The sequence below is a fragment of the Bombus huntii genome, chromosome 14, assembly GCF_024542735.1.
Source record: "Bombus huntii isolate Logan2020A chromosome 14, iyBomHunt1.1, whole genome shotgun sequence".
Taxonomy (NCBI): Eukaryota; Metazoa; Arthropoda; class Insecta; order Hymenoptera; family Apidae; genus Bombus; species Bombus huntii.
In genome coordinates this window covers 7,788,457-7,801,958 of record NC_066251.1, presented here as the reverse complement: position 1 = coordinate 7,801,958, position 13,502 = coordinate 7,788,457, and the positions used below count along the sequence as shown (strand labels likewise).

Sequence of the window (13,502 nt, the reverse complement as noted above, 5' to 3'; positions counted from 1 at the left end):
AAGCAAATGCGATGTAAGTATAGGAACTAAAATTAAAGAGTTGCAACATGTAGTAAAGATACTTCTTTAGAAATGACAAATTTTACAATTAGTTTAACCTATTCGGCGATTGAATTAATTGGCTGGAAAACAGCATGATTTACGTAGTGTAGTAGCAGTGTAGGCAGTGACACGTCAAGCTTGACATAAACATGGATGGTCAGCTATCGGTAGGTTTCTTAATGCGTATGCTACATTTTTTTATATAGATTTGGTAGCAAAGTGCACTTATTGTTAATATATTCTTGATATAAGTATCGTCTCGTGCAATCGTAATCATGAATCGTGCTGGATCATCGAAAGTTGTACAGCATAACCTCTCTCCAATGCTTCGGAGTGACCAGGATCGCGAATTTCAGCAACGCGTATGATTTCTACTGATTTTAAGTTTGCTTTCCGTATTTGTCCCCATTTATTAAAGATGATTAAATGAGAGTGTTTTCTAACCTCTTTCAATGCAGTGTAACACTGCGTAACATGTGTAATTATTAAACGAAATCATATTTGAGTCTTATATGGGTGCATACATGAGAAAGATTTTTTAATAAATTATGATTTAGCAAGATATTTTTACACATATATTGTATATTTATAGGAACCAACACTTTATACCGTCAAGGGTATGGTCATTTTGGACAATGATGGTAACAGAATATTAGCTAAATATTATGACAAACTCATATTTCTTACATCGAAGGAACAGAAAACGTTTGAAAAAAATCTTTTCAACAAAACGCACAGAGCAAATGCAGAAATTATAATGCTGGATGGTTTAACATGTGTTTATAGAAGTAACGTAGATTTATTCTTTTATGTTATGGGAAGTTCTCATGAAAATGAGGTATGCGCAAACCCTAAATATTCAGTTATATTAGTAATAGAAGATATTGTTATATTTTAATTCTTGAATTTTATTTTAGCTGATCTTAATGAGTGTATTAAATTGTTTATATGATTCAGTGAGTCAAATTTTAAGAAAAAATGTTGAAAGAAAAGCTGTTTTAGACAGCTTAGACATAGTCATGTTAGCAATGGATGAAATTTGTGATGGAGGGTAAATAAAAGTGTTTAAACAATATGCTAACATTAATAAAAAGAGAAATAAAAATTTGAAACTTTTCAGAATTATTCTTGATGCTGATGCCTCGAGCGTGGTTCAAAGGGTGGCATTAAGAACAGATGATATCCCACTTGGGGAACAAACAGTCGCACAGGTAATATTTAATATTAGGTATAAAATATTTAATTGATTTAATGGCATAACAAAGTTTATGTCCATTTACCACATAGAAACATTTTCGATTTTTTTATTTTGTGTTCATGCATCATTCTACATTCTTCGCATAGTCTCTGATTGTAAGTTTTTGTGATTCTGAAATGCAGAACTATCAACAATCTTTCATAGGATTTTCATTTGTGTCATTAAATATTTTGTTTTTGTTCTAGGTTTTACAATCTGCGAAAGAACAACTCAAGTGGTCTTTACTAAAATAAGATTTATATACAGGAAATTATATTAAATACCTAAAGTTATTACTTTAAGATATAAAAATTGTATGAACCTGTAATGTTTAAATATTAAAGAACAAGAAATTCTTTATTAGATATTTTGTAAATTCCGTATTTAAGTTATATTCCCATTTGGTTAGAGAAACAATTAAATGTTTTGTATTAAATTCATAAATTATAGTAATTATTTATAAGATTTATAATGGAAACTATGTATTAATATCAATATGTTCAGTATTATCATTATATTCTTTATTTAGTACTTATTTTGTATGTTGCATCCAGATGCATATTAAAGAAAAAAATAGTTTTTAAATTACTGTTTCTTAAGAGTTCTTTTACACACATCGCACATGAGCGTAATATTGGAAGCCTTCTTCATTCTACACTCCCTATAACTCGTTTAATTTTGTTCTGGAATAAACGAATGCTGACATACAGTTTCATTAGTAGTTGCAATAGAAACAACGATTTACGACATATATAAAATAATTACTTTTGTAAATCATGTAAGTAACGTTTAATAATGTTCAATCAGCAGATGGCGAAGATTAAAAATTTAAATCTCTCAGCTCATAAGCGAAGTTTTTTAACATTTAAGAGCTTAAAGGATAACCTAGGACCTAAGGAATAATTCGAGATTAATGTAATATGTAATTAGAATAATTTGTCTAACAATTCTTCCTGGCCTTAGTCATATATAATTGGTTATAAGTGTTTCCGTCGATTAACTACAATTTGTAAATCTTTATACACACACTTCGTACGTTAAAAGGAATGTAAAAAGAAAGTTAAGGAGCTAATTCAAAATACGCAATCATAAAAGTTCGCAAATTAATCCTTTTAATTAGTGTATTTTACTAATGAAAATTTGTTCAATTTGTGAATAGTTTCCTAGCAGGGACTCAGTCCGATACCTGGGCATGACCCTGGACAGGAGACTAACGTGGAAAAAACACATCTCAGATAAAACGAAGCAACTAAAGGACAAACTAAAAAAATTCTATTGGCTCACGGGCCAACGCTCCAAACTAAACATACAGAATAAAACTACCCTCTACAAGACCGTAATAAAACCTGTCTGGACCTACGGAATCCAATTATGGGGAACAGCAAGTACCTCCAACATTGAAATACTTCAACGCTTCCAATCGAAAACGCTAAGATCCTTAATAATAAAAACAATCCATCGCGACCTCAAGATACCCACAGTCAAAGAGGAAATAGCAAAATATAGCGACAGATATAGCAAAAGAGTCAACAAACACCGAAACCCCCTAATCACTGGACTACTTGATACGACGGACCAGATTCGCAGGCTGAAGAGGCACTATCCGCTAGACCTAAACGCTAGATTCATTTAGTTATCCAAATTAAGCATATTCACTTACTTATAATACTTATAAATTATACTTATCTATAATAAATATTAACTTATTATAAATAAACAGCCATGTCACTGCGCCACACCAGAAAAATTACTGAAAATTCTCAACGCGAGAATTGATTGTAATTTCAACAAATAAATAAATAAAAAAAAAAAAATTTGTGAATAGTAAAATACTATCACAATGCAGTGGTGAAAAGTGGAATTAATAGCTATTGTTATCTTCCTAACACACTATTGCTCTCTTCGTTTAATACTAAACATGTCTTTTTCGCACACTATCGCCCCTCTTCGTCTACGGACAAGTCATATGCTGTCATCTATCGTTACATACTCTAAGTTGCAGTTCCTCCAATATCGGATAGATGATAGCTGCACACGGCTCGTCCGATATTCGTTCCAGGGCAAGACATATTTCTAGCGTTAAACAAGGAGAGCAATAGTTTGTGACAAAGATATCCATAACGATTAGTTCAATTTTTCATAGCTACGTGGTGATAGTGTTTCATTGCCTACAAATCGAACAAATTGTCATTAACAAAAGAAGCTAATAAAGAGGATTAATTTGCGAAGTTTCATGCTTGCATTTTTCAAATTTGATTCTCAAGTTTCTTTCTATGTTTCCTTTAACTTATGAAATATATATTTACAAGTTCTATTCAATAGAGGGAAGCATTGACTGAAACAATATTGAATTCGTCGTAAACCAAGCCTGAAACTTGAGGCTAGGTCGTACTTGGGCCTAAGTCTAAAATATAATAATTTGGAAATACATGCGTTGGTATGCAACGCAATTTCGATGTTTTTGAAGAAGTTATCAAGATGACTTTTACCAGACTCCTCTTCTTTCTTTTTTTATTACCGCCATCTTGAGATCGTTTGAATTATAATTTTTCCCAAACCTAACCCTTCACAGTGGCGAAAATAATTTATACGTTAGAGTTAAAATCAATGCATTTACATGTAATATGTATGTTCGCATATGTATATAAATACACAGTATATATAGACACGTACATATAGTTATTAGACATGAACCTCCTTGTTAATTTTATGATCCTAATACGAAATCGCGATTTAAGTTAAAAAAATGAGTGACAGCGGATCTTATTGTCCGTATACCTATACCAGTTACGCAAACGCGTCAATTCCTATGAATCTTTCGAATCGCATGCAACCAATCAGAAATAAAAAAAAAAAAAAAATACGGTTATAGAAATCGAATGAAACAAATGTCCAGTCAATTTAAAAGAAATATCATTTTTCTTATAATCAGAAAAATCAATTTTTCTGATAATTCCAAAGTTTAGGGGTTTGCGCGTTGTTTTAACTCATTTGAAGGGTAAAAGGGGTGCGATAGTTCTTCCTTTCTTTTTTTCTGTCTTTTTCCAGCCCCAGGGGAAATCTGAGGTTGAGTCGTAGCGGAAGGAAGGCTAAAGGTGTGCAGATAACTACACGTAGACAGCGTAGGACAGTGGTCGCTTATTCGAAGTCGAGTGACAAGCTCGTAGCCCGATTCGATTGTGTTCGTTGGTTACTCTTTCATCGGGTTCCTCCGCGTTGGGAATTTTAGATTTGATTACAAAACGCGTCGTACTATCCTCCTACCATCGACATCGTCTCCTCCACCTCCCCTACAATCGTGCTTTTACCCTTGCCGCTAGCGATGGGATCAACACGTCCGCGTGTTGAGCTTTTACTTTTTACTTTTTACTCGTTCCTCCACCTTGCTATATTTTATGAAATGAAAGTATCACGTCGCTTTATAAAAGGACGATGTAATCGGATAGTATTTATATAAAATAAGACAGTAGTTACATACGTCTCCTGATCTTAGTAATTAAATTCAATTAAGATTACACGATCGTTCCCTCAACCATTCGATTTAATATTGAGTGATTTACATTTCGATTCGATATACGTTCATTGAATTACGCTGGTGCTATTTTCTTCCACAACCTTCCTCCATCTTTCACACAACTTGAACATTTCATCCTTCCAGAATCTCTCAGGTCTTTCGACGAAAAACTTTTCAATATGATCTTTCATGTCGACCAAATTCCTTAAAAAATATATAAAAAAAATATATATATTGTAAGTATTTAAAGAATATTAATCGTAAAGGAAAATTGTTGCAGATTTGCAAACGGAGCTTATTGTGAAGAATTATTACAGGTTCTTTTAGATTCGAAATGGACCAGACCTATCATTGGTGTTTACATTAACTTGTACTAAGGCTATACACTTTTTTGTGTGACAATTACAATTACAATTACTAGATGTATGTAGAAAATAGCATAAAGCTAGAATAAGAAGATCATTTCATTAACTTTATTCCTCCGTTTGCAGAATTATACTAACATTATTCATGAAATTGTACAAGTCAAGTTACAGAATTATATATGGGACTCCTATATATAATAATAATCCTGTATAATCTTGTATAATGTATAATTTGTAATTTGTCAATTTACTAATATTATTAGTTGACTAGTAGTTAAAAGAATGTAGTAAAATCGAACAAAGAACGAACAGAGTCGGCCCTATCGCTACTTTTAGCCGCGTCTGCCACCCCATTCTGCCTGCACCGATGAAAAACTCTTGTTGCTCGATCGCGACGGAATTATTGGCCGACCGTGCTTATTTATGGCGTTCATTTTCCTGGAGATTGCAGGAGAAAACAGCTACGATCTCTCTTGCACTGGAACGATTTTTTTGCGGCAACACGTCGATCCACGATTTACGATATGTCAGCTGAGAAGTGAGCGGGACGTTGATAACGACGACACTTTGACGTGGAGGATCGTCGTGCACTGGTCTCGCGGCTAAATTAATTCCACGACTTTTGGATTTGTTCTCGAGCAAGAAAATATTCATTCAAGCCTCTGGTGATTGACGTTGCCTCTTTGATTCGATGATAGCGGTAGTCTTCTTTGGTTGAAGCAATAACAGGACCAGTGGATTTAGAATAATGCGTTCGGATCTCGTTTCAGTAAGAATTTTTAGACATATTATTATTACTTTTAGATGTCATAATTAGTAGATTATGGATGTGTTCATGGGAAATTTGAAGGTACAGAAATGTACAGAATGCATATTACACGCAAAAGTATATAAAATATATAAAATAGCATAATAGGTTCCACTTTTCTAATCGCGTTATAAAAATGTCAACTTGTATAAACATCCGCAACTTGTATAAACATAAACAAGTACCGTATGTCTTGGGTCTTGGGGATCCAATAAAATGAATAACTATACGATTATTTCCTTTTTAAAATATGGTAGGTGAAGTTGAAATAAACAATAGTATTCTTCTAGTGCGTGAATAAAAGTCGTTATGGGTAATAAAACTCAGGTCATGGATGGAAACTAGGGCCATGGTCAACGATTTCATGGTGCATTAATTTCATTAACAAGACTGAACCCTATTTACACCCTTATCTTTCGGACAACAGCAGGTACGGATTACCCTTTCGACAAGTGCAGTGAACCTCCGTAAAATAATAAACAGGATCGTTACCATATGGTAAAGAGGCACGTTCCCCTAGTAGTAACTTAAGTCGATCGGTTTGATGTCTATCTGTTAGCATCTACCGCTCAGATATTTAAAGGAAGAAATAAATACAAATATTAAATAAAACAGGAAAATATTATTTTACTATGATATAAAATGAACTAATATTTTTCTATTTTATTTCATAGTTTTATTTGGATACTTTATGACAGTGTATAGACATTTGTTGGCACTAGTATTATGGTATAATATATCATTAGAAGGTAGCATATGTCAGTAAATTCTGCAAGTCCCCATCTAATCCTATTTAAAACGATGATCATGTATAATGCAGTGACTTCGTCTGTTGCGACACAGAGTCATCGACACATGATTAATAACTTTTATGTTTCTCTCCACTGTCGCTACATACCCCCGTAAGAGAATTATTCTCTTGATTTATTGCCTATGGTGTTTATAGAAATTTTTGTTTCTTGTAGAAAATCGTTCCAATGAAACAAAATTTGCAGGAAGCCTGTGCCACTTGTAATGTCGAGTATTACCAAATATTAAAAACTAAATTAAAGTATTCCAAGTATCTGAATGTACGATTGCTTATACAATCACCATGTCGCGGTTAATACTTACAACAAGTTAGAAAAAAAAATAAAGATGACGTTCATCCAATAAAAGTAACTGATTCCTCAAGATTGATATTTGGTTTCCCAAGTTGAACGAACCATTGGATCAATTTGTAACAGCAATAATTGTAGCAATAATTGAAAACTATAAATAAATAAATAAATAAATATATACAGCGCACTGGTAGTTAACGCTCGTACGGCACAAGTATTAAGGAGCAAGTATAGAAAATACAGATAAAAGCTGTATACAGACCAAAATCGTAATCGTGGAATCGTGTCTTTATTACAGTGAAGCCACTAGGATGGGGACTTTTATTTGAAAACGCAAATCGTAAAGCATCGTTGACGAGGCTGGCGATAAAATGAAAGGGTGTGATATAGAAGATGGAACGAAGGGAATTACACTGTCGAAGAGGCAAGTGGATCCATGAAGGGATTACCAGGCAAATATTTATGTAGCTAGCCCCAACGGGGTGGTGGATCATCAAATTCCAATGACAAAACGGACATAGCCACCGATGGTGACAACAACCCCTACGAAGCATCGTGGGGTGTTATATCCACATATGTTACACCATTCGTGAGCTTTATGCGTGCCAGGGATCCCAAATTGCCGTCGCCCATAGGTGACAAGTAGAAACGGCGTGACTGTAAGTGAAACGCGATTAAATCCGATCGAAATCATCGTTCGTCCATGGGATTTAATCATTTCGCGAACGCTTCGATATGTTCTCGTTGCTCGGTTTCGGTGATCGTCCAAACGAACGATATTGGAGCTCTCGTTGCTACAATTTTGGTATACTGATGAAATTTTTGGTACACTGCATGATTTTTACAGATGAGAGTAGTTTGGAATTTTTTTGATAGTTTTCGTAAATGTTAATGAAGCAATCGACGAGTAAGAGATTTGATTTAAAAATAGTCGTATTTCTTAAATCTTCTAATTTTAGAGATTCGTAACTGGCTATGAGCAAAAATTTGTAATTAAAGTTAAACTTTTCCGATATTCTTTGTAAGTACTAACGAATGATAATATCACCGAGTAAATAGATTTGACTTAAAAATAGTCATGTTTCTTTCATCGTTCAAGTAAGTGTTAAGAAGTAAATATTTGTATTTAGTAATTGTTGAACATAATAGAATAATTGAAGAGTACCAACTTGAGCATTTTTTCTTAATCGAGCGGGGATTATTTTCTGGACAAGAAAAATCGAAAGGTGTCACGATATCGATTCGATGTTGATGGATGACGATTATTTTCTCGTGTCTGCAGGATGGAGCACCGTTCAGCCCACATCATTAGTTTCTGAAGGAGAGGATAAAAGAGTCATCTCGTAAAACCATCAATTTTATAGACAGGAACAGCTGAATGGGGCTCCCCATAAAAAAATCTAATTTATATTGGGAATGTAATATAAAACAATATACTTTACGACCAGTAATTCAAATGCGTAAAAAGCAAGGTAATTCAAGACGCAATCTTTTCTCTTTTTCTCTTTCAATAAATACAATTTAAATATTGCAGCTACATCTTGATTGCTATAAATCAATTTGCTATATCATTTTGCTTGATTGCTATAAATTTGATAATAATAAAAAAAAAAAAAAAAAACGGAATAGTTAACGATTCCGCAAAGAATTTTCTAAAGGGTTCCTTTTCCAAAAATTGTTAAAGCTGACACGCGTCAGTTATTCCTAAGGAATTCACTGGAGACTGGGAAGCATTTTTCTGATAAACAGGCTACTACACCTTATGAATGCTTGATGATGGTGTTTCACGAGTCGTCTCATCCCCCTTGCATCTCAAGGGCGAATGATTGTCCTTGTCACTCCTTCGTCGTCGTCTCTTTTCGCTCCTTGAAGGCACCCCGCAACATTTTCTACCGCTTTCGTTTCCGCGCTACCTTCTCTATCTCCATCCTCCGGGATCTGCCAGAACCAATCGTCGTCGAGGACTGAAACGAGGTGTGGTAAATCGTTCTCCTCTCCCTTTGCTTTGCCAAGCTTAACCGAGAAAAGATAAATCACGATTATTGAAATTAAATTTAATATCCGCCGACATGCAATAGTATTGTTTCCTTTGTTAATTCTAATTATTTTTCATTGTTTAAACAGAACAACAAGTTATATGACAAGTCTTCTGTAGAAGAAGCATATCAAATGAAGGTAATTCACTAAATTTTCTGTGAGATGTTTCATCAAAGTCAAGCCGTCAGTCGACATACTTATATTGAGCTCTTTCAAATTGTTATTAAACTGTGTATTTTTCAAAATTTGAAATCGATCTGTTAGAAGCTTCCTTTTCTTCGAAGCAGTTAAGGATTGACGGAATTGACCGAATCAAGATTCAAGGTAATAAAATTTGAACGTTTTCATACTATAAACCAACTGTAAATTGATAATATATTTGTATCTTTTAGATTGTTAATAAAGCAACCCTTCGTTAGATTGCCTGAATCAAGATATTTTACATTCAGCAAAAATCTCAACCAAACAACGATTGGTCGACTCGATCGAGACATCTTACCTTACAATATCTTACAATAAACACACTGCAAGTTAATAACACATATCTTTCATATTCTTAATAGAACAATCCTTTGTTAGATAGTCTAAACCAAGATTCCAACTTTAATAGAAAAATAAATCGAATAAGGGTTGATTGAATTGGGACTAGAAGTGAATCTTGTTTCCATCGTAAACCTATACATCACACAATAATTATGAAGCACCAATTAACTGCTATTAAAGTCTACTCAAGATTCCACATAATTTCATCCAAGACCAGGATAATGTTAAAGAAACGACTATGTTGAAAACGTTGATGTTCGACGAATGATATATTCTTGTATTATTTAGCAGTTTATCGAATGTAAACGTAAGCGTGGTAGTGTGGATGGTTGGGTAAAGTTGTTTCGTACAATCAAATATCTATCTGTTGTTTCCACCCCTGTAGAACTAGCATCCCGCCTCCTGCCACCACCAATCGTCGGCGAGCAGAGAAACGAGGGGTGGCGAAGCGATCCCCTCTTTGCTCGTGGAAACCCTCCCGAGAAGTATTGACCCGGGATATCTCTCTCTCTGGCCCCGCAGATAAGCGAGAAAGGTCAGAGCCATCATGGCCCCCGGCGGCTCTTCCTTTTTACCTGACGCTCCTTTCAAGATTTTACGCCTTGGAAATCATTCTGCGAAAATAACCTGTCTTCGTCGACTATCCTTTTCGCTCCTGTCAGAGATTATTAATTATTGATTTACAAATTATCTTACAAATTTCTATGCTTAATACGTTTCAAATACTTATTTGGGAGTTGTACGATCTTTCATTCCAATTTTTCTGTATCTTCTTACGAATTTTTCACATCTAACGTTGCCTCTTCTTGAGTCCGTTTCTCTTTCGAATGGATGTAATTCAGTTAGTTGCAATATCGTGAATCTTTCAACATATTCTCCGTTTCTGTAATAATTTCACGTACGTAGAATTTTTATATCTTCCATCTCTGTGATCGTTTAAAATATTCCGTATATTTTGCCGATTAGTCATTCGTTTATGACCTTTTCTCAACGTTGATTGACTACCATTATGCTTCAAAGGATTTAGAAAGCTTTTAAAAGTATACTTTTAGAATTATGTACATACTTTCTGTATGTTTCTAAAGTTAGTCTAAATATTAAAGTCTTCTTCCTCTTCTTGTAATTTTTTATGTATTTTAGTATCAATATTAACCTTTTGAGTGCTGAATATTCTCGGTGGAAGCAATCTGCGCCTAGCGGTTGCGATCGTTAGGTACAGAATACTTGTTTCAATAAAAAGTAATATAATGATTCATATACGGCACTACTATAATATCCTTTTGCACTTTGAGCGCCCCGATAATCTACCAGGAACTCCTAATTATTTTTACATGGACTACTAGTTACTCCGAGATTATTTACAATCGTATTTATAATGCAGCCACAGTGGTGATAATGGAGTTGTTAGTTTCGCTTAGAATGTCGCCACAGCGGCTACAATGGAACTGTTAGATCCACCTACAATGTCGCCAAACGGCGACAACGGAGTACAAAAGTATATTATTCGTACTATTCTGGCGGTGTAACAAGAATTACAACTCTCCGCGATGCATACAGAGGATAAACGGACTTTCATTTTTATGTTTATTGTCGTTGTTAAGAAATGCACACGCATCATCTCATACGATAAATGAAAGAATTTTCTATTATATCATGCTATATTTTATCATTTTAAAATGAAGATGTAAGATAAAGATTAGGTGGGTACAGTATATTCTGTAGATGGAGAAGCATAGTATTTAGAGCTTAGTAACCGATATAATGATCTGGGTTGTGCGAGCTAGTTAATTAGTAAGCATTTTGGCAATTAGGACCAGGGTTGCGCGATAGTTTCGTCCGCCGCGTATATAATTAAATTCAGAATCTGCATAAACGCAGTTTACATAAACCGTGTTTCCGCCTCAAACACTATAACAATATCTTATGCATCTCTTAACGCTTATTCCATTTCAAGAACTATCCACTCCGAAACTTTTTAATTCGTATGGAATATGCACGAACTAAAAGTAATTTCTCTCGAAAAGTATCACTTCTATTTCATTTTTATTTTTGTCCATTCGATGCTTAAATAGAATATTAAATTTCCAGCCATAAATTTGCAAATTGCAAATTTGAAATAACCTTGTTGCAAAAATATTACTTCAATTTGTTCGAACAGAAAATTAATATTTCGGTCAGAAATGTATAAATTACGAATATAATTTAACCATGTACCTTCTAAATTTTCTTCTATTGCTTACTTATTACCCTAATATATTTTTTTATTCTATTTCAACTTGTTATTTTTATATTTCAACTTCAAGAAAATAAATAGAAAGTTATGTTCGAAACTAGTAAATTAATCATTCTGACATTTACTTAAGTATTAACCTTAAGTATTACTCCCTAAACTTGTAAATTATAAATTTAACTTAATTATTTATCAAAGTTCCGTTGTTACTATTTTAAAAGTACTATTTTAAAGTACAATATATAAATAATTTATATATACAAATAATACATGGAAAATTTTAGAGAATTTCGGACTATCTTAAGGTTCGAGTAAATAAATAAAGGGCTATATTTCCGAGAATAAATTAATAATATCGACATTTGCTTTCATCTAACTTTCAAGATAATACAAGAAGAAGAAGAAGAAGAAGAGGAGGAAGAAAGATGGTATATATGTATACATAGCGTATTTCATCAAAGTGTTAAAGTATTAAGATAGAGAGTGAGTGAGTCGGATGAAACGCGTGGCAAGTGTTTCGTATAATTTTCAAGGTGGAAGTACACGAAGCTGTTCCCTCATACATGACATCACTAGATCAGGGGTCGTAACAGCGCGGTGCCCAGCACCTTATTGCTACCTACCACCTTGCTACCCTCTCATTCCCCTCAACCCCCTTGAATCTCTCACTGCGCCATCGACCTTTCACCAACGATACCCCTGTGTACGTACTGTGTGCACACCTGTCTATTTACTTCTTCATGTAAACTTCCACTAACACAAGCGAGACGCTGCAGTAACGAGACTCAACCCCATCTTACCCCCTGGTGGTCGTGAACGTGCGAGGGAAAGGGAGATTGAGAAAGAAACGGAGGAAAAGGAAATACTATAGAGAAAGGAAATAACGATGGAAGCAAGACGAAATGTCACGTTTTTCTTTTTACATATTTTAGTCGTTAAAGGGCGAGTTGCGTTAATTGTTGCAACGTTTCTTTTACATTTTCTCTCGCAGATAATTTAGATATTGCAATTTAATAGATAACGATTTAGAGATTCTAGTTCATCCAAGTTTATACAGTTTACAGAGATAATGCAATGGATAGATGATTGGAATATAATTTAATTAAATTTTTTTAGTTTTACAAAGTTTCAAAAAATTCATCCGACTATCGTAAATTATTTTTCCTTTAAAATATTTTTGGATGCTTCGATTCGTGTAGCGAGCTTCTATAAAATATCTTTTAGTAACGTAATTGTCTTCTATTCTTACGTATTATGTATTGTATATTTGGTTGTTAAATGAGATAACCGCATCAAGTGAAACACAGCCTACGATTTTCTTTCGAATTTCGCTTAATTTGACGAGGAAAGCAATACGTCAAATTCATACACGTTAATATATTATGAGCAAACCGCGAGAATTTTGCAAATTAGTGCTTTTATCATCATAACCAAAGAAATGAAGCTTAAATATAGATTCGTTTCATCCACCAAATATTTATTTTGAATATTTTATATATTTCGCACATTATGTAGATTTCGCACATATTTGCACCTTTAAATTTCTTATATACGCGCGGTTCAATTATAACACTCGAATTGAAGAGACTTGAGTAATCTGAACGAGACTTAACATAGAAATGAATA

General features: G+C 33.9%; 1 protein-coding gene across 2 annotated transcripts; it reads left to right on the top strand.

Moving 5' to 3' along the window:
- The first annotated feature begins 43 nt into the window (after positions 1–43).
- LOC126873328 (coatomer subunit zeta-1) lies at positions 44–1,644 on the top strand. 2 transcript variants are annotated; one of them, XM_050634077.1, is made up of 6 exons: positions 98–209; positions 295–404; positions 635–880; positions 960–1,093; positions 1,163–1,253; positions 1,486–1,644. In XM_050634077.1, the coding sequence occupies exons 2-6, from the start codon at positions 318–320 to the stop codon at positions 1,531–1,533; spliced, it is 606 nt and encodes a 201-aa protein (XP_050490034.1). In that variant the 5' UTR covers positions 98–209; positions 295–317; the 3' UTR covers positions 1,534–1,644. The 2 variants fall into 2 exon arrangements, with proteins under 2 accessions (XP_050490035.1, XP_050490034.1); XM_050634078.1 differs by lacking the exon at positions 295–404 and having other exon boundaries at positions 44–209.
- Positions 1,645–13,502: the final 11,858 nt, after the last annotated feature.

Bases quoted from the DNA above. Each gene is read 5' to 3' on its own strand.
- LOC126873328 (XM_050634077.1), top strand. From the start codon at position 318: ATGAATCGTGCTGGATCATCGAAAGTTGTACAGCATAACCTCTCTCCA. The intron at 881-959 runs GTATGCGCAAAC...ATTTTATTTTAG, and splicing joins GAAGTTCTCATGAAAATGAG to CTGATCTTAATGAGTGTATT. The intron at 1,094-1,162 runs GTAAATAAAAGT...GAAACTTTTCAG, and splicing joins GATGAAATTTGTGATGGAGG to AATTATTCTTGATGCTGATG.